The following is a 22,500-nucleotide window of genomic DNA, read 5'->3' as shown; positions in this document are numbered from 1 at the left end:
TTTTAGAAGTCATCTGAATGGCAGGTAGCCTTTTGATGACTGGCAGTTGTGTGGAGGAAGAACTGGAGTGGGGCCATATTAAAAGCTGGGAAATGAGTTAGATTTTTAAAAATGTTTTAGTAAGATGTATATAAAAAAAAAACAAAAACAAAAAAATGCTCTTAATATTTCCACCAAAAATCACATTATGGTGACCAGTGACCTTGGGAAAATGTTTTTATGATTAAATGTATGGATTTTATTCTTTTTTTTCTTTTTAAATACATTATTTATTATTGATAGTATTACAGATATCTCCCATTTTCCGTACTTTATAAGTGCTCCTCTTAATTCTAAAACTGAAAAATAATCTTTTCATCAAAAGACTTTTGTTATTATGACAATTCCCATGCAAATCTTTAATATATTTATTTTAAGGACTGATTATGATAGCTCTTATAGAATGTTTTCAAAGTTTTATTCATTCTGTTAATTGGGAAAATGTTTCATGCGCTTAGCCTTTGGTTAGCTTTTAAAAATTTATATGTGATATAAAAGAAAATATTAAGTTTGTATATCATGTAAATGTTTTTCCTAAAATGTCCATTTTATTTTCTTATAGCTAATAATCATAGGGAACATTGTTTATTTTCATATAAACATGTGTCCTAAAGAAACAGTAATTATTACATTGTTTTGGAATACTTGCTCAGACTGATTTTCTTAGTTGCATTTAGTGGGTGGGAGTGGAAATGGAAAATATTTGATGACCATGAGAGAAATCTAAATATTACCAAAAGCAGCAATACTATATGAATAAATATGAATGTGAATCAGGAGACTCAAATGGTGAAAGTTACAATAAATACATACTAGAAAAAATAAAACAAAGATATTTTCTATACATTCAAAATGTTGAAGGTGTTTCTGATTTGATATATGTGACCTCATAAGGAGAGTGTATTAAATAAACTGCATAATCAAATTGCTATTTTGTTCTTTATCAAAATAAAAAAATACAGAATGGCAATTTGGGTCAAAAATAATGCCACAAACCAAATTTAGCTTTAATTACTATCTAGCCAAAAGAAGGAATAAACTATCAGCCAAGACCAAGGCTCTTTGATCTCACATTTCAACCTCCTTCTCCCCCACATGAATGAAGTGGTCTTTTCTCAAATGTTCAACAGGCCTTTTACCATTTGATCGGACAATTATTTTTAAAAAGGTTTAAAATGTGATCTGGAAAACCACATTGACTCTATGTGGCATATTTGCTATTCTTAGCCTGGTGGAATAAGCTGGAAGTGGATGAATAATGCAGGTTAGAAAGAAAACAGATGCTAAATATTACCAATAGGAAGGTTTTCCAGCAAGGAGACGTTCATTTTAGGACGAGATTTTTGTTGGCACTTTTGGCATTATGACGATTATTGTTTTTCCCTCCAGCTGTTACACATCTGTATCGAAGGCTGGGGCAATTGGCGTTGGTCAGAGCCCTTCAGCGTGGACCATGCCGGGACTTTTATTAGAACTATTCAGTACAAGGGTCGAACTGCTTCACTCATCATCAAGGTTCAGCAGCTCAGTGGAGTGCAAAAACAGGTAAGTTCCCTTGTGTTCATGACCCACACAGCTCTTAGTCGGTGGATGTTGGATGTAATTAATGGAAGGGAAACTTAAAAAATGGAAATAACAATAAAGAGAATCACAGTGATATGCCCAGTTACACCTACTGCAGCCCTGCACCTGAGCACTTAAGTGCTGCCGATGGTCCTGATGATGATGGAGATGGCTCATACCCCCTTGTCCTTGTCTTTTACAAGAGCTGCTAACAAGCAGTAAAATTTACTGATTTTAGTTTCACCTCTTCTCCCTGTCACCACCTACCTCTGGTGGAGGTGCTAATGAGCTGTGAAATAGCCAAAAAGCCTTTATTGAGAAAGAAAAAAAAGCGAAGAGTGAAGAGACCCTGGGTAACCCCCAGTGGATGACCAGGACTTGGTTCTCATACGTGCAGTCATAGTCTGGGAGGAAGCGTTGACGCCCAGGCTGGGTCTCCAGCCTTCTTTCCTAGGAGTCCATGCTCACTGCAGTAAAAACCCACTGCAGTCTAGCCTTGGCATATAAAACCTCAGCTCTCAGCACATATTTCTACGTATTTTATAAAACTTCCTTTGGGCTGCTTTTGAAGTTCCAAGACTGCAAAGGGGGGGGGGGGGGAGTATCTGACACTTTTTTGTGTTCTTAAGATGTGAAAATGTGGTTTTTAAAAGATGTTTCTCAAGCATGGAGCATATGACAAGAGTAGAAAGAAAAAAAGGAAGTATGAAAATCTGAAAGCTGGCTTCACTGCCCACAATATAACTGGGCTTGTCATACGGGTTTGAACATACACTCTGCATCTTGATTATAACAGTCTTTCCAGAACGTAGTTATCTGAGGACATGATAGCAGCAGCTCCCAGCCCTGGAAACAGAAAGGGGGAGCCTCCCTGTGGAGCAGCAGGGCCACGCCATTGCTGTTTGCCAGGGGTGAGCAGGAAGCAACTGGTGAGGTGAACAGGGGGACCCACATGGTATTCCTGGCCCGCACCTAATCAGGTCGCAGCTGAATTGCATGTTACTATTGTGGGCAAAAGAAGTGAAATGAGAACTATAACAGAGACGTCTCAGAAGTGAAGCATAGAGTAGCCTCCCCAGTCAACTGATGGCTACAGTGGAACTGGGTAAAATGAAAGGTACTAAGTATGTGACACAGTCTGCTCTTAAATTACCAATTTATGTAAACCTAACAACGTACGCAACTAATAGTAAGTGTGAAGGCAATTTAGAGGTTTCACTAAGACGATATGACTTGAGCTCCCTTCGTGGATGAAGGGAGGGCATTTCAAGTAGACAGTGAGGGGACTGCCTAACTAGTGTGAGTGTTGAGCTGGAAAGTCGTAAGAACAAGCAGCATCACTGACTCCCATCTGCCCTCAGAACTTTCTTACATGGATGTGCTCTCAACAAATACCTCCCCCTCATGCAGACCGGTTTTCTGACTCTGTCACTCATGAGCTTCCAAGAATGCCTATCCACCTCCTCATTCACCAGCGTGCCTGAGAAAAGGTCCTCCAGCATCTGTTTGAATACTCCAGGCGATGAGAGGCTCATGCTCTCACACAGCAGCCCTTCCCGTTACTTCTAGCTATTAATGAGGGGTTTTTTCCTAATTTTGAGTCAAAATTATTACCATTCAGCCAGTTTTGACCATTCCTCAAAACTTGTGAGGTGGACAGAACAGCCACACACCTTGTTGGGAGGACGCCCCTCTGCACCTTCAAGAACAGGAGGGAAGCGAGGATGTTTTCCTCCTTTCCTTCTCTCTAGGCTAGTGGTTCTCGAGCTGAAGAGTATATCACAGTCCTTGGGGTACCTGTTAAGATAGATTCCTGGTCACACTCCCACAGGACCAGGTCCAGGAACTCTTGGTGTGATGTGCTCATTTCTAACAAGTTCTCAAGTGATGATGCTTCTGGTCCGGGGGCCATGCTTTGACCATACAGCTCTGTCTGACCTTTCCCAGTTCGTTCACCTCTTGTGCATGAAGTTGCTGGGCCATCTACCAACTAGTGGAATGGCAGGGTACTTCTATGAAGAAATGGTTTCCGTGGTAGGTCCTGGTGGTTAAGGCAATTGGCTATATGCCCTTGCTAGCTGTGTGATCTTGCCAGTTATTTAACCTTTGTGAATCACTTTTCTCATCTGTAAAATGGGGATAGTAATACTGCTTCCTCAAGAAGTTAGTGGGAGGATTAAATGAGTTTTTACATGTAAAGTCCTCACAACATGTCTGGCCCACTATCGTAACCCAGTAAGCTTTCGTTACAATAACAATGATGACATACTCCTAGGCAGGAGTGGCACCAGTTGGACTTGTTTTGTTTACTCTAAGTCTCTCATTCTTTCATGCATATTACATATTTTCAAGGAGTGACATTAAATTTCAGGGATAAATGAATATATATAATGTTCCGGAGCAGATATGACACACTACAATAGTTCACCACAAGTCAAAAAAGTTAGTAATGAAAAATACATTTTTTTTTCAATTCTCAAAAATGTTACCTGTTTCTTTTTTCTGATTGTAAAAGATTTCCCATAACTAGTACCTATTACCCATATGATCTTAGACAAATTTCTTAATCTTTACATGTTTTATATTCCTTTTGTAAAAGAAAGCACCCAGAAAATATTAGTTCACTTTTGTTATTTTTGTATTAACTGTTATAAAATATTTCTAAAACCACAGATAGTCTAATGAAGAAAATAAAAATTACCCATAATTCAACCACCCAAAGATAAATAATATTATTACTTTGATGTATTTTTTCTATGTAGATGTTTTTAAACAACTTGAGATCTGGTCATAATAACAATTTTTCAACTTGTTTTTTCCCACTTAAAACATAACTCTTCTCATGTTATCTAAAATTCCTAAAAATTTTCTTTGAATGGTTGCATATTAATTTACCATATGATCCATTGAAACAGCATTTCCTTGTTGTTGGGTTTTTAGATAATTTCCAATTGTCACTATAATAAATACTTATAAATAAATATCTTTGTGTATAAATAGATGTCCAAATTTCTGAGTCTAACCCTAATATAATTTGCTATAAAATTTAATTCCGTGAGCAAAGTATATGAATGTTTTTATGGTACTTGATGCATATTCCCAAACTAAAAACATGTATTTTTATTCTTTAACAAAAATTCATTGTTTTGCCTCACCAAATTCTTGTTAGGGCTACACTAATCTTTTAAATATATGTTTGCCCCAAAACTTCTGCTGATTTTCTTAGTTTTCAAACTAAGCATTTTTTTTTCTTTATTGATTAAGGTATTACATATGTGTCCTTATCCCCCCATTGCCCCCCCACCCCCCACTTATGCCCTCACCCCCCTGGTGTCTGTGTCCATTGGTTAGGCTTATATGCATGCATACAAGTCCTTTGGTTGATCTCTCCCCCTTACCCCCAGCCTCCCCTACCTTCCCTCTGAAGTTTGATGGTCTGATCGATGCTTCTCTGTCTCTGGATCTGTTTTTGTTCATCAGTTTATGTTGTTCATTATTTTTTTTAAAAGTATTAATATAAAGAGGGGTTCAAAACATAACTAACAAAAATAATTTCCATACATTTCAAGTTTAAGGAATTCTTTTAATCATTCTTTGCATTAATGTCAAATACTAGTATACATATTTTAAGACATCTGGTGCCAAATGACATTTCAGAATTTTTCCAAATGCTATTTGTACTGATTAATGTTTGTAATCATCTTCTGTGGGGACTACCTCTCACACTTTTTTCTGCTTCTACCCTATTTATAATCAATAATACTAAAAAAAAAAAAAAATAGAATCTAGCCACACAGAAAAGTCCTATTGGAGAGCAGTAATGAAGCGGGGCAGCCTTCACCTGTCTAAAGGGACGTGTCATCGACTCCCGGAGGAGCTGGAAGTCCCTTGCACATTCCCACTGTCAGGAAGGCACACACTTCAGTTATATTTTGAATGTTAGCATTTCTTGTAGTCAGGTGGGATTGAGCTCTATGTTAGAACCATTTAAAAACTTAGGTTGTGAAACGCGGGACACAAAAGCAGCAATTTATTTAACCTGGAATGAAGCAAATGGCGAGTGGTTAATACTGAACCTGGGTGATACTGAAAGGTTCAGCAGACCACTGTGCGAATCTCAAATGCACCGCTGCGGCTATTGAACTTGTGAAAAACCTTTCTAGTCAGTGTTTTTTAACCTGTCTGTCTCTCTCTCTCTCTCTCTCTCTCTCTCTCTCTCTCTCTCTCTCTCTCTCTCTCTCCCTCCCTCCCTCCCTCCCTCCTCCCTCTCTCCCTTTATACTTCTCCCTCTATACTTCTCCCTCCTCCCCTCCACCACCACCACACACACACAAGCAAAAATTTAGTGTCTTTTTAAAATGGATTTATTATTTTATTGTCAGGGTAGATAATTAACATTGAGATTAACTCTAGTTCAAGTACATCAGAGACACAGATTTCCTCAATTAGCCGGGTCAGGGAGGAAGATAGGAACCAAGACTTCAGAAGAGTTTCATGGATGCCTGCCTCCCTGTCTCTTAGTTTCTTTCCTTCTACTCAGCCTGGGCCTGGGAATTTGCAATCAGCTGCAGCTGCCTAATTACGAAGCCCTACTGGGGAGATGGTGTACCTTGACCACAGTACCAGGCCCCTGTGTAATGGAAAATTGACTGGTGCTCTTCTGAGCAGTGACTTTGGTTATTGTCTGTACCCTGCCTTGCCTCTGCCCCTCACATGTCCCCACTGAATGACAGATTCCCAGGCACTTCGTACAGCTCCTCATGCACACGGATTTCCTTCCATGTTTCCCACCCCCTGATGGAGCTTCACCACTCTAAAACCTTACATGTACGTGTGTATGTCTGTGTAGACATTGGTATCTTTATCCATACACTTTTAATCACAGCTGAGATATCATTTTCCAGTGCATCTGGTGCTCTGGAGTCCTTCTTTAATATCGCTATTCTCCTTGGCACTGATCTAATAAGAGTTCTGAAACCTGCTAAGTACAATCATATGTGGAAATCTTCAGTACACATCTTTGTGGCTTTGGGGAAAGAGGGGAATTAGTGTGAAACCTGGAAATGTGTATTAAAGAGAAACCCTACATTTAAAAAATTAAGTAGCTGTCTTCAACTGATAAATTAATCTTGAAATTCTAACCATAATGTTCAAAATAAAGGCCTTGTAAGTGTTGCCACTTTGAAGAAAAGCAGACGTGGCTGCAGGGGACCCTGCGTGGGAGCCGCACGCAGAGTCCAGGAGGAGCAGCCGTGCTGGATGCCCCTCATCCAGTGGCCTTCCCTCCTGGCTACTTTTAAAGGTTTTCTTTTTATCAAATTTGAAAGCCTGTTTAACAGGCTTTTTAGTTGAAAATGAAACTATATAAAACCCACCAAGACGATCTCTGTCTTTAAACAAAGTGAGTCCCAGATGGTTGCAGAGATGCCGTGGTTTCTGTGAGAGACAGTGAAATTCTCCCCAACCTCCTGGGGCCCAAAGGTTCTGAAGCAAGAGTGCCGTGGTGCATGGCCAGGCTGGCTCATCCAGAACGCGAACTGACTTCATACAGCCTCAGAGCTCTCGAATGTTTGCTTAAAGTTGGGTGATGCTGTGGCATCAAAATAGTAATCGTGAATGTGTGTTAACCCCTCGCATGCGCTAAAGAAAAACTTGCCTCCTAAGTTAGGACCCATAGTTCAGTTGAGTGTTATGTTAGCTATTGTGAAACATTGTTTTTGTCTTAAATATGTATATAATGGCCAGAGTATCTAGGGGAAATATAACAGTTAAGCACAGCTTGGTTTTCACAGATGTATTCCTTCTAAAGAAAACTGAAAGGAATAAATCGTTGGGAAATAAATGTTTAAGAAAATGCTAAACCTCACTATTCAAAAAATGCTAAACCTCATTATTCAAAAAATGCAAGTTGAAACAACAATAACAATTTTTCTTCTGTCAATACAACAGGTTCTTGGGGGTAAAACTATAGTTCTTAAATAGTCATTCATGTTTGTGTAAGTAATAGTTCATTAAAAACAATGGTTACAAAATATTCTTAGTGACATAGCAAAAATATCAATTAGGATGTTTTCAGCTTAAAATTACAAAATAGGCTTTTTAATCTTCATAGCAAGTTATTGCAGCAGACACTATTATGGTTACTGTTTTACATTTACCATCGCACATAGCAAGAGGGAAGGAAGTGGGCTCCTTGTTGGTCAGCTAAGCGCCTCGATGCTCTGCTGCTCTGCCACCACGTGGGTTTCCCTCCTGTTTCGGGATGGCCGCAGAGGGATCTGCATTCCTCTCCTAACACCTTCCAGGCCAGGAGAGAGGACTTATCCCCCTTTTTATCCAGGAGCAAGTCTCCCCCAGAGCCTTTTAGCAGTCTTTCCTTCCATATTATTAGCCAAGAGTCCCATGTTTATTCCTTAATCATTGCAAAAGGAACTACCAGGATTAGCTTATGCCAATTATGATACAGTACTCAGTACACCTTCCCTGAATGCTTTGCTGATATTTGAGACCTAAACCAAGTCAGGGTTTTTAATAGCAAGGGAGGAGGAGGGGCCAGCTATTTGGAACAAAACCAGTGGTGTCTGCCACATTTACATTATGATGGGCAGCCTTTATCCTCTTTTTATAGTTCTAAGTTTTCTTAATCCGTAGGTATCAATGAGAGACTATCAAGGTGATTATCAGCACAGACTCTGTGCCAGGTGGGTAATATTGGCAAGTTATTCACCATCTGTGCCTCCATTTTCTCCTTGTTAAGATGAGGAGTCATCGTAGCACCTATGTTATAAGGTTGCTGTGAGATGAAAAGAGTTAATTTGTGAAAGGCTGGTATTAGTCAGGGCTCTTCAAAGAAAGAACCAGAAGATGTGTGTGCGCGCACAGATATTGACACACATATATTATGTATGCACGGACAGAAGGAGCGGGAAAGATTTGTGATAAGTTGGCTCACATGATTATGGAGGTCAGGAAGTCCCAAGATTCAAGGTCTGCAAGTCAGAGACCCCGTGGCCGGCATGGAGTTCGAGTCCTAAACCAGCAGGAGGCCGGCCCAGGAAGAGCTGACGTTTCAGTCCACGTCCAGTGGCCGAGAAAAACCAGTGTCCAGCTCCGGCAGTCGGCAGGAGGGGTTCCCTCCCACTCAGGCCCCTCTGTTCAGATCCACAGTTGATAGAACGAGGCCCACGCACGTTTGGAGGGCAGTCTGCGTCACGCATCAGCCCTCTCAGATGTTAATCTCATCCAGGCAGCCTCCCAGACACACCCGGACCAGACCACACGTGACCGGATCTGTGTGCCCTGACACATAAAATGAACCGTCACATGCTTAGGCCTGTAACTCTGCAGTGTTTACACTAGTTATTATTTTATAACCTGAAATAATATTACAGAGAAGGAAATCCAGATGGGAAAGTCCTATTTCCCCCATTATGGAAGGATTTGCTTTCCGAAAGTATTCACTTTATAAGAATAAATTTTGCATTGTCTTTTCCATTTCAATCTATTTAAGAGATATTTCTTAATCCCTACTATGAACTATACTCTTAGCTGACTGAAAAGTTGGATAATCCATGGGGTTAATGAGAAATTCTGTGTGTTTTATAAAGATACATGCTTCTACACTATAGGAAAAACCTGAATAAAATAAAATGCAACTAGGCATCTGAGTAACAACTTGTCTTATTGCGTAAGAACAGAATAAACCCTTGGAGATCAGCTTCAGGGAACAGATTGATCACAACCGCCCTCTCAGCTACCAGAGGGAAGTCTTGTTTTCGGTCCCATCCTTTCTTTCTGCTGCATCATTTGTACCATTGACCACCTCCCCTTGACCAGTCCCTTCCAGGGGCTCCCGCAGCGCTGATCTCGCCTGCTCCACCACCACCCCTTCACCCCTTGTTCCCCGGCCTCTGCTTTGGCTTCTCACCCTGAGAAGCTCTCCCTAAAGTGTTGGTCAGTTGCTGGGTTTGAGCCTCTACCTTCTCTTCCAAGTAAACTATTTTCCTGTGAACATTTGCAAGTCTTTTATCTCCAGCCCCACCTTTCCTCTCAAGCATATGGCCAGTATTTCTAGCTGGACCTGCACACACACCCCCACCTCTATGTGTCTCTCCTTTGAATGCTGCAAACTCAATAGAGCAAACTCTCTCCTTTGAAGCCTCTTTTTCTTCTTGCACTCTCTAAGGTAATAACTTTTTTCTTTTTTAATTGAGTTTAGAGGGGGGGGGAATGGAGGGAGGGAGAGACAGAGAGAGAGACAGAGAGAGAGAGAGAGAGAGAGAGAGAGAGAGAGAGAGAGAGAGAGAGAGAGAGAGAGAGAATGAGAATGAATGAATTTGTTGCTCCATTTATTTATGCATCCATTGGTTGCTTCTTGAATGTGCCCTCACTGGAGGTGGAACCCGCAACATTGGTGTAACTGGATGACGCTCTGGCCAGCCGAGCTACCCAGCCAGAGACTTCATTTATCTCCTTCCTTCCTTCCTTCCTTCCTTCCTTCCTTCCTTCCTTCCTTCCTTCCTTCCTTCCTTCTTTTTTTAAATCCTCACCCAAGGATATTTTTCCATTACTTTTAGATAGAGTGGAAGGAGGGAGGGAAAGGGGGGAAAGGAGCGAGCGAGAGAGAGAGTTATTGGTGAGAGAGACATCTATCAGTTGCCTCCCGCATGCACCCCAACCTGCAACCCTTCAGAGCTGATGAAGGCCTTATTTATTTATTGTCTTTTAGATTATCATCTGTGGAAGACAGATCATCTGTAGTTACTTGTCTCAAAGCATAGAACTGAAAGTCGTCCAGCATTACATGGGTCACGATGGACAAGCTGTGGTTCGAGAACATTTTGACTGCCTCACAGCCCAGCAGAAGTTGCCTTCCTACATCCTGGAAAACAGTGAGCTGACAGAGCTGTGTGTGAAGGCCAAAGGAGATGAAGACTGGTCGAGGGACGTGTGCCTGGAGTCCGCCGCCCCCGAGCACAGCGTTGTCATCCAGGTACGAGAAGTGGCACAATCGAGAGGAGAGCAGCTTTACAATTAAAGCTGTCAGGATGTCCTGTATTCAATACAGACCTCTGATTAAAAGATGACTTATTCTGGGAATATGAAGGACGTCTATAATACTGTCAGCAATAAAAATAAAAGGCAGTGTATTCAAAAGAGGGGAGACCTGAAATAATGTGAAGTGGCGTTGCGTGTTGCTTCTCAGACTTCCTCCCCATCCCAGGACCACACGTGTGTATCCGATCCAGGCGTTCGTGTAGCCAAATGCTGCCCCTCCCAGAGGAAGGCGAGTTGTATCTTGAAAAAGCTGCTGGTTCACAGGCTTTGTGGGGGAGAAAGAGTGTCCTCCCCACTCAGGAATCTGTGATGACCTGTGACTTTTTTTATCTCTCCCTCAATCTCCACCATCATCACTTTCATCCCCATAAAGGACAAATCCTCTCTTCCATTCTCCCACTCAGTCTTATATCAGTCTCTCCCCATAGAAATCCCCTCGTTTTGATGGAAAAAATTGCCCCCATTAACTCACTGCACATCCACTTTATGCCATAATGAAGTCTGTTTTTGCTTAGTTTTCTTTTTTATGGTTCTTTTCTATAACTTCAAACCTTTTAATCCTCCCAACCGGTATTATATCTGTGCCTTATTTTCATTAATCAGTAACCTGGGGTTTGATGGGACCCTTTTCTATGCCACCTGCAGGTGCCGTCTTCAAACAGCTCCATTATTTACGTCTGGTGCACCGTTCTGACTTTGGAACCCAACTCTCAAGTGCAACAGCGACTGGTGAGTGCTTCCCAATCCTAAAATATGGTATATGACTCTGACCTTTTCTGTTCTGAAATAAATTAAGGTCACAGTGACCCAAGGAAGAGATTTATGACGTTTGTTTCAGCATCAAACAGCTGGAATACTGCAACAAAGCAAATATGAAAGTTCTTCTGTCCTTTTATTTTTTACAGATTGTGTTCAGCCCTCTCTTTATCATGAGGAGTCATCTTCCAGACCCCATTATCATACATTTGGAGAAAAGGAGTCTGGGATTGAGTGAAACACAAATTATTCCAGGAAAAGGGCAGGAGAAACCGCTGCAAAACATAGAACCTGACCTTGTGCATCACCTCACATTTCAAGCAAGGTACTGGGAAAATCCTTGTATTTTCCTAAGAGAAGTTCAGTATAAAATTTACCTATTGAGAGGAAGAGGGAAGATTGAGGTTTTTGTATGATACCTTATGAGAATGTTGTTTTAAAATTATCCTGCCGACTGTTCTATAGTTTTAAATAAAATTCAGCCTTTTTTTTTATTAAGCTTAGAAGTAAACAAGAGGGATCATCAGAAAATTTAATTGGCACATAATTTCTCTCACAGAAGAAGAGATGAATAGAGACCTCACCCAAGCATGGTTGTGGTCGGGGGAGGGGTAGGAAGAGGAAGAAGCCAGGGCCAGGTCATGCAAACACGGTATCACCAAAACCTAAAACACCAAAAGTTGGCTCAACCTCACAAAAGAAGTACCGGACTATACTACCTTTGTACTTCATTCTTTTCTGTAAGTTGCAGACCACTGTGGAAACCTGATATTCTTGCTTTCTCTCCCCACTTCCCAGAGAAGAAGATGATCCTTCACATTGTGCTGTCCCCATCTCAACGTGCCTCGTTAAGCAGATAGCTTCGAAGGCACACCCGGGAGGTCCCATTCACCAGATCCTTGATGACTTCTACGGGCCAGAGAAGTCCCTTCATCCCCTGTGGCCCTATAGCAGGAAGGATACTGACAGGTAATGTCCTCCAGCAATCTTTTTCTACAAACATTTCTCAATATTAAGTAATAAAAGACCATTCACAACAACATTAGATACCCAAAATAAAGGGTGTGTTTGTAAAAAGAAGATACTTGCCTGTATGTGTCAGACTCCGCCCTTTTATCATCCAGTAGATGTGTTTTGTAGATGACTTTACTCATAATCTGGCACATAATTGCATGAAAAGTTTCTCCTGGTGCACACCCAGCATTAGATAATGGTGATGTGAAGAGGTGTCCTGCCGGACACGGTGTGCCTGGGGTCCTTAGCCATGTTTCCTGAACACTGAAGTAGCTGCATTTCACCGAGTCCCTTGATGTGGTCTTTGGAACAGGAACGAACAGCTCAGTCAGTGGGACAGCCCGATGCGCGTGAAGCTGTCAGTCTGGAAGCCACATGTTAGAACCTTGCTGATAGAGCTTCTCCCCTGGGCCCTGCTGATCAATCAGTCCCAGTGGGACCTCTGGCTGTTTGAAGGAGAGAAGATTGTTCTGCAGGTTCCTGCTGGCAAAGTTATTCTTCCTCCTAATTTTCAGGTACTATAACTTTTCTTAACTAATATGAATTCCTTTCTTTCAGCAGCTAGCTTTTATTCTGAGGTTGCATTTATGGTCACAGCAGAATGAATCAGATGTGGGAAACTGTCCTCTGAGATGCACATGTAAGGGGTATGGAATGTTCTTTGATATTCAAACATCTCAGACGTCCTTTTTTGCCCATCAGCAGTATTCATGTTTGAGATATCATTAACTTTGATAACTTGTACTGTTACATTCTCATTTCCATTGTGTACTGGATGTTTGACAAGCATTAGAACCAGCCTGCTCAGATATATTAAGGCCATAGAGCCATATTCTGTGCTAACCAACCCCACAGAGATCTGCAAGATGGTTAAGAATTGAGGATTTCTGAGCAACCATTTTTGTCACAGCCCCCTTTTTAAATAAGTGGATTTGAATTCCATAATCATGATGCCCACCCAATGTTGACAATAACATGGAATCATCACTCTCAGGGGGGGAAACCTAACCACAGACAGAACTTCACAGGAAGATTTATGCTCCCTCACAGGGAATTTTCTCAGTAAGGCTAGCTCATTTTAAAGGGCACATAAATCTATAAGAAAATAGAGTACAAGGGACACCTCAGTAACATGTTTTCTGATAGGGAACAACTTGAGAGTTCTTTTTGGGGGGACTTCAGTTCATAAACATCTTTATTCAATTGCATTTTAAAAAAATAATCAGATGATGTTACCTTATGGAATTGGAATGTTGACCTCCATGGACCTAAAGTTGCATGTTATTCTTTTGTCAAATGAAATGAAACCTTCAGTTTTTAAGCCTTTGGTATTTATAGGGTAGTTACAGCTTGGGTTTGGTTTTATTCCCCTCTTCCATAAATATGAATTCCACCATGAATCAAAGAAAACAGTGAGACCTAAAATAAAATGTGTGCTGCCATTACAAAAAGAAAGTAGAAAAAGAAAGAGAAAACCATAAAGGAATTGTTTGCCTAAATAGACCTATTATATACAGTGGGGCCTTGACTTACGAGTTTAATTAGTTCTGTGACGGAGCTTGTAACTCAAATTACTCGTATGTCAAATCTTCAAGTGGACAAGTGAGACACGTGATGCTGGGCTGATGTTGTGGCGTTCACTGTGACGTTCACTGCGCCAACTAGCGGTGGGGTATCTGAAGCTGGCTCGTAACCGAATTTTAGCTCGCAACTCAAAGCAAAAAATCGGCCAAGAGACAGCTCGTATCTCGAAAAACTCATTAGTCGGGACACTCGTAAGTCAAGGCCCCACTGTAATATAAAAAAAATTCCTGTGAATTGAGATAAAAATATCAAAGTTAAGAATAATACTTTATAATTGAAGCATTATTTTTCCAGGAAGCTTTTCAAATTGGAATATACTGGGCAAATACAAACACTGTGCACAAGTCAGGAGCAGTTAAACTGGTTCATAACCTGACATCTCCAAAGTGGAAAGATGGAGGGAATGGCGAAGTTGTGTCCCTGGACGAAGAAGGGTTTGTTGATGCTGAAATAAGACTTGGTGCTTTTCCAGGACGTCAGAAGGTAGGACCCAAGTTGTGTGGGTCAGGGCAAGTAGCATGCCGTCCCCTCAGCCTGCTTAAAATGAGCCCACCCTTTTCTTTGTAATCCCTCTTTGGTATGACTTGTGCTAGACAGTTTATAACAGTCAAACACGTGATTTCTTAGGCCTCTCCGTTTTATAGGTTTTTCCTTACGCCAACGGTAAAAGCTGCGTCACATAATTTACCCGATAACTGCTCCAGCTCAGGACACTCAGCAGTCACTTGATGTATTCACGGATACCCACAGATTGTAGTTGGCCTCCTTCTGGTAGAGGAGGAAGTAGAGTTGCTAACATTCTGAGCAACACCTAAAAGGACAAAGGCTCCTGCCACACAGGTTCTGTCCTGAGCGCAGTGACGGCCTCCATTCAGGTTTCCCATAGAACCAGTGCTCTAAGTGGGAGCTGTATCCTTGCACGGGAGACTGGTACCCATGTCTTTAAAGATCTGAATACAAAAAACATACTTAAGCAGTTATTAATTAAATACAAATGTTCCAAAGTCCATGAAAACCAATGAAGCTGAATAATACAGTGACGAGTCATATAAAACTGCATGTATGAAAGTGCGCTATCCTGTTGTACCATGTCGAGGTCTCCTGCTGTACTTAATCATATCTCCGTTGTTTTAGCTGTCCCAAATCAGAAAAAGAAAGGAATACTTCATGGGGGGAGTATAATTCAGTGGCCTTTCTGTGGGAAAAGTTAGGTTTGACAGGCATCTTTGAAAAGTTTCTCAAGAAATGTTAGGGTCACTTGGTGACTTTTTGAAAATAAATTTCTCTGATACAAAGAAGTTGGTCTTTCTTCAATATTCAAGGCTGGTATCCATTTCCTCAAAGTTGTCTGGGCAACACATGTTTATGCTCTGCCGGCCAAAATACTGGAACATGGGTGTAAATGGCAAAGAGCTGTAAGCGTGAATCACCCAAAGTTGAATAGTTGTAAGTTGAGAACTACCATCAAAACCTGGAAAAAATGTTAGGATATACAGTCCAACACCCAATATGTCCAGCACCTCACAGCGTAGCCACAGCAAAGGCTGAATAAATGTTTGTGAATGAATGAATGAACTGTTGGAAAATTTATTTTATATATTTATATCTCATTATTCTTCAGCAGCGATTCTCAAACGTTTTATTCTCAGGACCCCTTAAAATTACTGAGGACCTCCCAAAATCTTTCGCTCATGTGGGTTATACCTATTGATATTTATCAAATTAGAAATCAAAACAAAAAAATTAAAGCACGAGGATACACATACATTCCATTAGTCATGAAAGTGATGACATCATACATCCTATAACCTCCAGAAAACTCCGTTTGTGCACTCAGTAGAGAACTAGAGTGGAAAGGACAGATAGCATCTTAGTATTATTGTAAAGACAGTTTTGACCTTGGGACCCCTTCAAGGATCTCAAAGACACCCCCTCGGACCATGGGGCCTAGACCACATTTTTAGAACTGCTGTCCTGATAGTGCCACTTGCTAGGTGGGTACCTTTAGGCAATACTGTCTTCTCTGAGCACCAGTTCCTATAACATGGTAAGGTCGTGAGATGATACATGTAGTGATTAAGAGCAGCACCATGGAACCAGACTGCATGGTTTTCAACCCTCTTTATATTTGCGACCTTAGGCGAGTTACTTAACCTCTTTGTGCCTCATTTTCCTCGTCTGTAAAATGGGGATAAGAGTAGTGACTCCATGTGGCTGTTGTGAGGGCTCCGTGAGTTAATATGCATGAAGTACTTACAGGTAGCCGCAGAAGGCACTACATGAGGGCCAATCATTATGATTTCATTAGCAGCAGCAGCAGCATTGAAGTTCCCGGAACTCCCCTTGGCGAGGTAGGCACTCAGGGAGACAGCTGTTCTCATGCACACAAAGAAGAGAGGAGGAATGTTTCGTTGAATTTTTTATGTTGAAAAAGATGAGTGGCGTTTGTTTATGTAAAGGTGCTTTATAAATAAATATTTTGTGAGGGAGTAACTTGAAAGCAAGTCTCTATCGGTCACTACACGGCGGCAGCAAAACTAACTGGTTTGCTGAAGCACCCCGTTTGTAGAGTAACGAGGGGCCAGGGCACTTTTGAAACTGAGAGGGACTCTGTTGAGTCCTCTGGAGCGGAAGGTAACTTGGTACTGACCTGGGAAACCCAGTGGTAAAATGACCTTTTAAAAATAGCCAGATTTCTATTTGCCTTATAAGGTTCTCAAGTGTTCTCTTCCCCCAATTTCTTGCAGTTGTGTCAGTTCTGCATTTCCTCCATGGTACAGCAGGGCATACAGATTATTCAGATTGAAGACAAGACTACAGTAATCAATAATACCCCATATCAAATATTTTATAAACCACAGTTACTTGTCTCCAAGGCCCATTCTGAAATAGAGGTAAGTGATTCTCAGTGTGATTGGCTTGTCTTAAGTTTCAATAAGTTACAATAAAGTAGGATCAACTTTTTAAAATCTAGAACAAATAAAAAGCTAATGCTGAATATAAGTAAAGAGAAATGCATTTGTTCTTGCTTTAATTAAAACTGTGGATGTCATGGTCAGTGCTTGTAAGGTAATTAACAAGCAGACACATCCTGACACAGCGCGGAGTCACCGCCCACCCTGTCCGCTGGGAGGCTGCGGCACAGGCGTCCAGCACAGGCGGGAGGTCCTCCTGAGGCCTGGCTCCCAGGTCTCAGGCTGTGGCACCTGGAGAAGCCTGTGGGCGCAGGGCTGGGCCCCAGCTGCGCCGCGGCTGGGAGCACCGAGCTCCGGGTCCACCTGGAGAGTAAACGTGAAAATGTACCAACTCGTTTATGTCAACATCTCCATGGCAGAATACGCGAAAACAAATCCAAGGAGGGTTTTATGCAGTTCTTTATACAGTTAAAATGAAGTTATATGTAGAGAGAAGAAAGATATTTTAAGAGGACTTAAATACAGAGCATTCTAAATGGTAGCTGTTGTTTTATGCTATTGAAACTATCGTGTAGGAAAGTATTATCTTTCTTTACCTTTGTCTACATTCACCGTTATCTCTTACTTTCAGCTCCTAAATACATTAGAACAGTAAAATGCAGATGAAAGTCTTATTCTTCTACGTCTACCATGAATTGCAGTATTTACAAAAATGTCAGAATAGTACATTTTTATCTTGGTTCATTAAAGTGTTGTTAAAATAAATAGGTGACCAACCCAGGTGGTATGGCTCAGTGGTTGAGCATTGACCTATGAACCAGGAGGTCGAGGTTCGATTCCTAGTCAGGGTATATGCCCAGATTGCGGGCTCGATCCCCAGTGGAACACGTGCAGGAGGCAGCTGATTGATGTTTCTCTCTTAAGAAATCAAGAAAAACATATTAATAAATAAATAGGTGAGCAGAAGTACCCAGGTGGGAAATAGAGGTCAATACCATTTTCATTGTAGGGAAGGGATTTGACAATAAATTCTGCTTCTCCCCACCCCGGGGGCTTCCTGAAGCATTAGGTCGGGGCCACCCCTGAGATTACATGGCTGTGGTTTCTTAGACACTTTGCTTGAAAAACCTTAACTTCTCTGTGTACTGTGCTAAGTGTGCTCTCTGCATCGTCTGTTCTTTGTTTCAGTATTTTCGCGTTCCCGACAGCACTACCTTCAGCATTTGCCCAGGTGGCGAGCAGCCTGCTGTGCACGGCAGCTCCCTTCCTTGCTGGGACTTAATGCCTGACCTCAGTCAGTCAGCGTTGGATGCATCTCTGCTTCAGAAACAGATCTCTCTGGCCTTCTCTCCGGCCACAGGTGCCGGCAGCTCCCAGTGCTGGAGCCTGCCGGCTGTGGTTCGGCAGGACTTTCCCAGGCAGAGTGTGGCCGTGCCCGTCGTCAGTCGCAGGGAAGACGGATTCTGCACCAGGTAGTTTACACCATGTGCATGCCCTGGTTTGCTTGTCACTGCAGCTGTTGATGGAGGTGTGGAAAGAGACAGGAGAATAGTGGCCACGTTCACCATGTGGAAAGCTAGGGTTCACTTCCATTGTTAACTTCTCCGAGACAGAGCATACAACTGGACAGATGTGAAGACCACGTGTGGGTGGCCCCAGGAGACTGCTGCTGGGATTCTTCCCCAGGCGGCTCCTCCTGGGGCAGATGAGGGTGTCTGTACCCTCCCCTCGAATAACAGCAGCACCGCATCACAAGGAAAAGACCGCCCTCTTTTATGACCTCTTAGCCCCTGTCAAATGATAGGAAATAAGGGTTAAAATATGAGAGTCAAGTTGGAAAACCTTTTTCTTTTCCCATATCTTACTTTAAAATGGAATTTTTCTCAAAAAGCCATTAAGGGAGATAACTTAGATAAACACAAGTTACAGAAGACTCTGTTCTGTGGTCGTCCCTGCACACAAGTTACCAATTATGCAAATAACACCGCGGACTCAGCCAGGGACGGCGGTGGTTTGTTCAGGCTGGACTTTTGTTTTGTGGTTGTGTTGCTCGCACTGTGTCCCTTCTGTAGCTGCCGGGGGGACTCCGGTGGGCCATGCGTGAAAGTACCAAAGGAAACGCGGCCGCAGGAGAGGGACCTTACCCCCGTGAGTGCGGACTTACAGACTTTATTTGAGGTGTTAGTCATCCGAACTCGGCGAGGCACTATTTCTAGTGGTGACACTTTAGAAAGTAACTTCCTAACTCACTTTACCCCGCACGCATGCATCCCTCCTTTCACAACATCCAGCCTCATCCCTGCTTTGTGCACACTTCCTCCCTCCCTCCCCAGAGGAGTGGCCGTCCTTCTGTTCCGATTGGAGAAGTGAAGTGTGGTGAGTTTAAGGAAGTGTTTTTGAAAGTGATGTGAGCCTGTGTCTAGAAAACATGCTTATTTCTTAAACTTAAAGACAAAATTAAAGTTTCTACTTGAAACTTTAAAATTCTAAGAATTACAAGACATAATTTTATTAAAATAATTTAATCTTATTCTTAACTATTAAGTGAGATGTTAGATTTAAAGCCCGTATGTCAGTGCGGGCCCCAGCTTTCGTGGCCGTCCACAAGAAAATTCTCTGAGGTTGGCTTGCTCAGCTCTTTCAAAATCAAGCTGGCAGAGAACTTTGGTGCAGACCCAAGGGCAGCACTCTGAAAGGAATGCACCTCCTGCTGCCCCATCCCCTCCTCCCTCTCCTCAAACAGTGCACATCTCGTGGTGGTGCTACTGGGATTTCCCCAAATGCCTGGACAGTTCACTTTGGCATTTCAGACAAATAGTCTTCAGGAAGGACTCAGACACTGGTGGACAGGATAAATGGCAAATACCTGATTTATTTGATTAATTTAAATAATCAATTCATGTCATTTAAACTTCAGAGAGAATTTTTCCTGCTTTGATAGGAACTGTTGTTTGGTAGTTTATTAGGTCCAATTGGAAAAATGTTGTCGTTCTATTGTAGAAGGCAGCCTGACCCACACAGCAGTATGGTGCCGAATAATCCAGCTTTGTTGTTGGTAGTCAAAACGGAGATCCTGCAAAGGATGATGCTTGTGAAGACAAACGGCCATTATGAGCCTACCCACCTCTAGGTGGAAAAACAAACAAACAAACAAAAAAACAAGTACCCGAATTCTCTCGGAGTCCTGCTAAAAGCACTCCAGCTCCCCCTCTGCCCAAATTTACCAGGCACTTGGAGGAGAAAGCACCTGTCTGAAAAGTTAAGGCTCATGCGCACTGAGGGGAAAGCGGCCGGAGGCAGGTTAGCAGGAGGTTACCTGCCATTCTCTGAGTGTAGAAGTTAGGGTTATTCTTTTAACCAGGTTTTCACATTTTAAAGAGTGGTTTACAATAAACTTTTCAGGAAAAAATCAGTAAACTGTAATTAATATATGGAAGTTAATATGTAAGAAGATGCCCTTCTTTCTCTAGAAAACATTTCCTCTGATTTATAAAAGAGAAGGATTGTAGAGTCCTGAATTGCAAGTCGAAGTTAACATGGATCAGGAGAAAAAGATAAATTTATTTCTAAACCATTTCTGTCATCTGATTTGATTCTGTTCTAGGGCTATTGCACTGACATATCAAGAACACTTTGGAGTGACTTATTTAACCTTTTCAGAAGACCCTAGTCCTCGAATCATTTTCCACAACAGATGTCCAGTAACAATAGTGATAAAGGAAAATATTAAAGGTATATTTTATAGCATTGAATTTAAATGATTCAGAACTTGTATTTTTTCCGGAGGATTTTGACTTAGTAGTTGTGATCCTTTGAAGAATGTTTAAATACATATATTATTCCTCCCCTATAAAGTTTTTCTTGCCACACTCTGTTTAATGTCCCTGAGTTTGTTTTAAAGGCCTAAGCTTCCATATGATATGCCTTTTTAAAAATCTTTTTTATATTTTCTTTAAATTGAATAGGACATTTTCTTCATTGATATTTGTGAAGGCCTTCCTCTAGAGAAGTAATGGCGAACCTATGACACGCGTGTCAGGCGACACGCGAACTCATTTTTTTGGTTGATTTTTCTTTGTTAAATGCCATTTAAATATATAAAATAAATATCAAAAATATGTCTGTGTTTTACTATGGTTGCAAATATCAAAAAATTTCTATATGTGACATGGTACCAGAGTTAAGTTAGGGTTTTTCAAAATGCTGACACGCCGAGCTCAAAAGGTTCGCCATCACTGCTCTAGAGAGTAACAGAGTGTAAAACATTTAATTTTAATTTGGTCAATAAAAATTTTATTTACAAATACTATCTCAGCAACATGGCTATCTAACCAAGAACTGTATGTATATTGACCAAATATGAGTGTTCATTAGTGTTATCTAAGCCTATAGCTCTGAAAAAAAATATCAATAAAATTGAAATAAATTTTAAATATGCAAATTTTTTTTTTTAGATATTCCGAAGTTTGAGGTTTATTGCAGAAAAGTCCCTTCTGAGTGCTCAGTCCATCATGAGCTTTATCATCAGATTTCCAGTTACCCAGACTGCAAGACCAGAGACCTCCTCCCCAGCCTCCTGTTGAGGGTGGAACTCCAGGATGAAATGACGACCGAGTGGAGCGATGCCATCGACATCAACAGCCAGGGAATGCAGGTCAGTGAGCCTTGCGGTCCTGCTACTGCCCGAAGGAGAATTCCCTTTTCTGAGGTTTCGGTGGTTTTCTATTTTTAAGCATAGTTTTCTAAATGCTAAACTTCCTGTTTCTGCATTAGGGTGTGTGTGTATCCTCATGTTATAAATTCTCAAATATAAGTGCAGCGTATGTATCTCTAAAGCATTTTATACAGCTGTTTACCAGAGAAGGGCACTTGGAAAAGAAGCCCACCTTAGTTCTAGTACAAGGTCAAAAACGAAATGAAATTGTTGGACTTCTGTCATAGAAGGTAGTCCAACTGGCCAGATGTTAAAACAATCATAATGACAACCCTAGATCAGTTCCCTCTTTTGAAGGTTTACTAATTTTATTTATTTACTTATTTAGTCTTCACCTGAGGATATGTGATTTTTAGAGAGAAACATCAATTGGTTGCCTCCCATATGCGCCCCAACCAGGGATTGAACCCACAACCCTAGGTATGTGCCCAAGCCCACAACCTTCTTGGTGTATAGGATGACGCTCCAACCAACCGAGCCACCTGGCCAGGGCACAAGTTTACTAATTTAAAAATATATATTTTTTCCTAGTAGTCTATAAAACTTTGCAAATATGAGTTTTAAAATTCTGAACAGATAAAAGGTCCTGGCTTTGTCCCTGTCTTACTCTGGATATTAGTTGGTGTTATTTTATATTGAAAATGGCACATGAGTCAAGCATTTTGTTTCTGCTGTGCTTAAAATTTGCCATTTGTAATAGATAATGTAGTGGCATTCACCATGTCGTACTGCCATCAGCACTATTTCAGAATCCCAAACCCAAGCTCTGTTCACTAAGCAATAACCCCCGATGTTCCCCTTTTCTCAGCCCCTGGTAGCCTCTATTATACTTTCTGTGTCTGACTTTGCCTATTCTAG

General features: G+C 41.4%; 1 protein-coding gene across 3 annotated transcripts in view; it reads left to right on the top strand.

Moving 5' to 3' along the window:
* The window catches only part of VPS13B (vacuolar protein sorting 13 homolog B), a 626,384-nt gene that overhangs the window by 566,621 nt on the left and 37,263 nt on the right, over positions 1-22,500 (top strand). For all 3 annotated transcript variants that reach the window (XM_059672116.1, XM_059672115.1, XM_059672117.1), the window contains exons 43-53: positions 1,429-1,584; positions 10,331-10,594; positions 11,305-11,388; positions 11,565-11,740; positions 12,214-12,384; positions 12,743-12,944; positions 14,308-14,496; positions 16,761-16,907; positions 18,117-18,400; positions 20,533-20,660; positions 21,383-21,582. In XM_059672116.1, the coding sequence (XP_059528099.1) occupies positions 1,429-1,584; positions 10,331-10,594; positions 11,305-11,388; positions 11,565-11,740; positions 12,214-12,384; positions 12,743-12,944; positions 14,308-14,496; positions 16,761-16,907; positions 18,117-18,400; positions 20,533-20,660; positions 21,383-21,582 (2,001 nt within the window). The remainder of the gene's footprint in view (positions 1-1,428; positions 1,585-10,330; positions 10,595-11,304; positions 11,389-11,564; positions 11,741-12,213; positions 12,385-12,742; positions 12,945-14,307; positions 14,497-16,760; positions 16,908-18,116; positions 18,401-20,532; positions 20,661-21,382; positions 21,583-22,500) is intronic.

The sequence above is a fragment of the Myotis daubentonii genome, chromosome 17 (assembly GCF_963259705.1).
Source record: "Myotis daubentonii chromosome 17, mMyoDau2.1, whole genome shotgun sequence".
In the NCBI taxonomy this organism is placed as follows: Eukaryota; Metazoa; Chordata; class Mammalia; order Chiroptera; family Vespertilionidae; genus Myotis; species Myotis daubentonii.
Note: the sequence above shows the minus strand (reverse complement) of the source record. Positions and strands in the feature narration are given on the sequence as shown.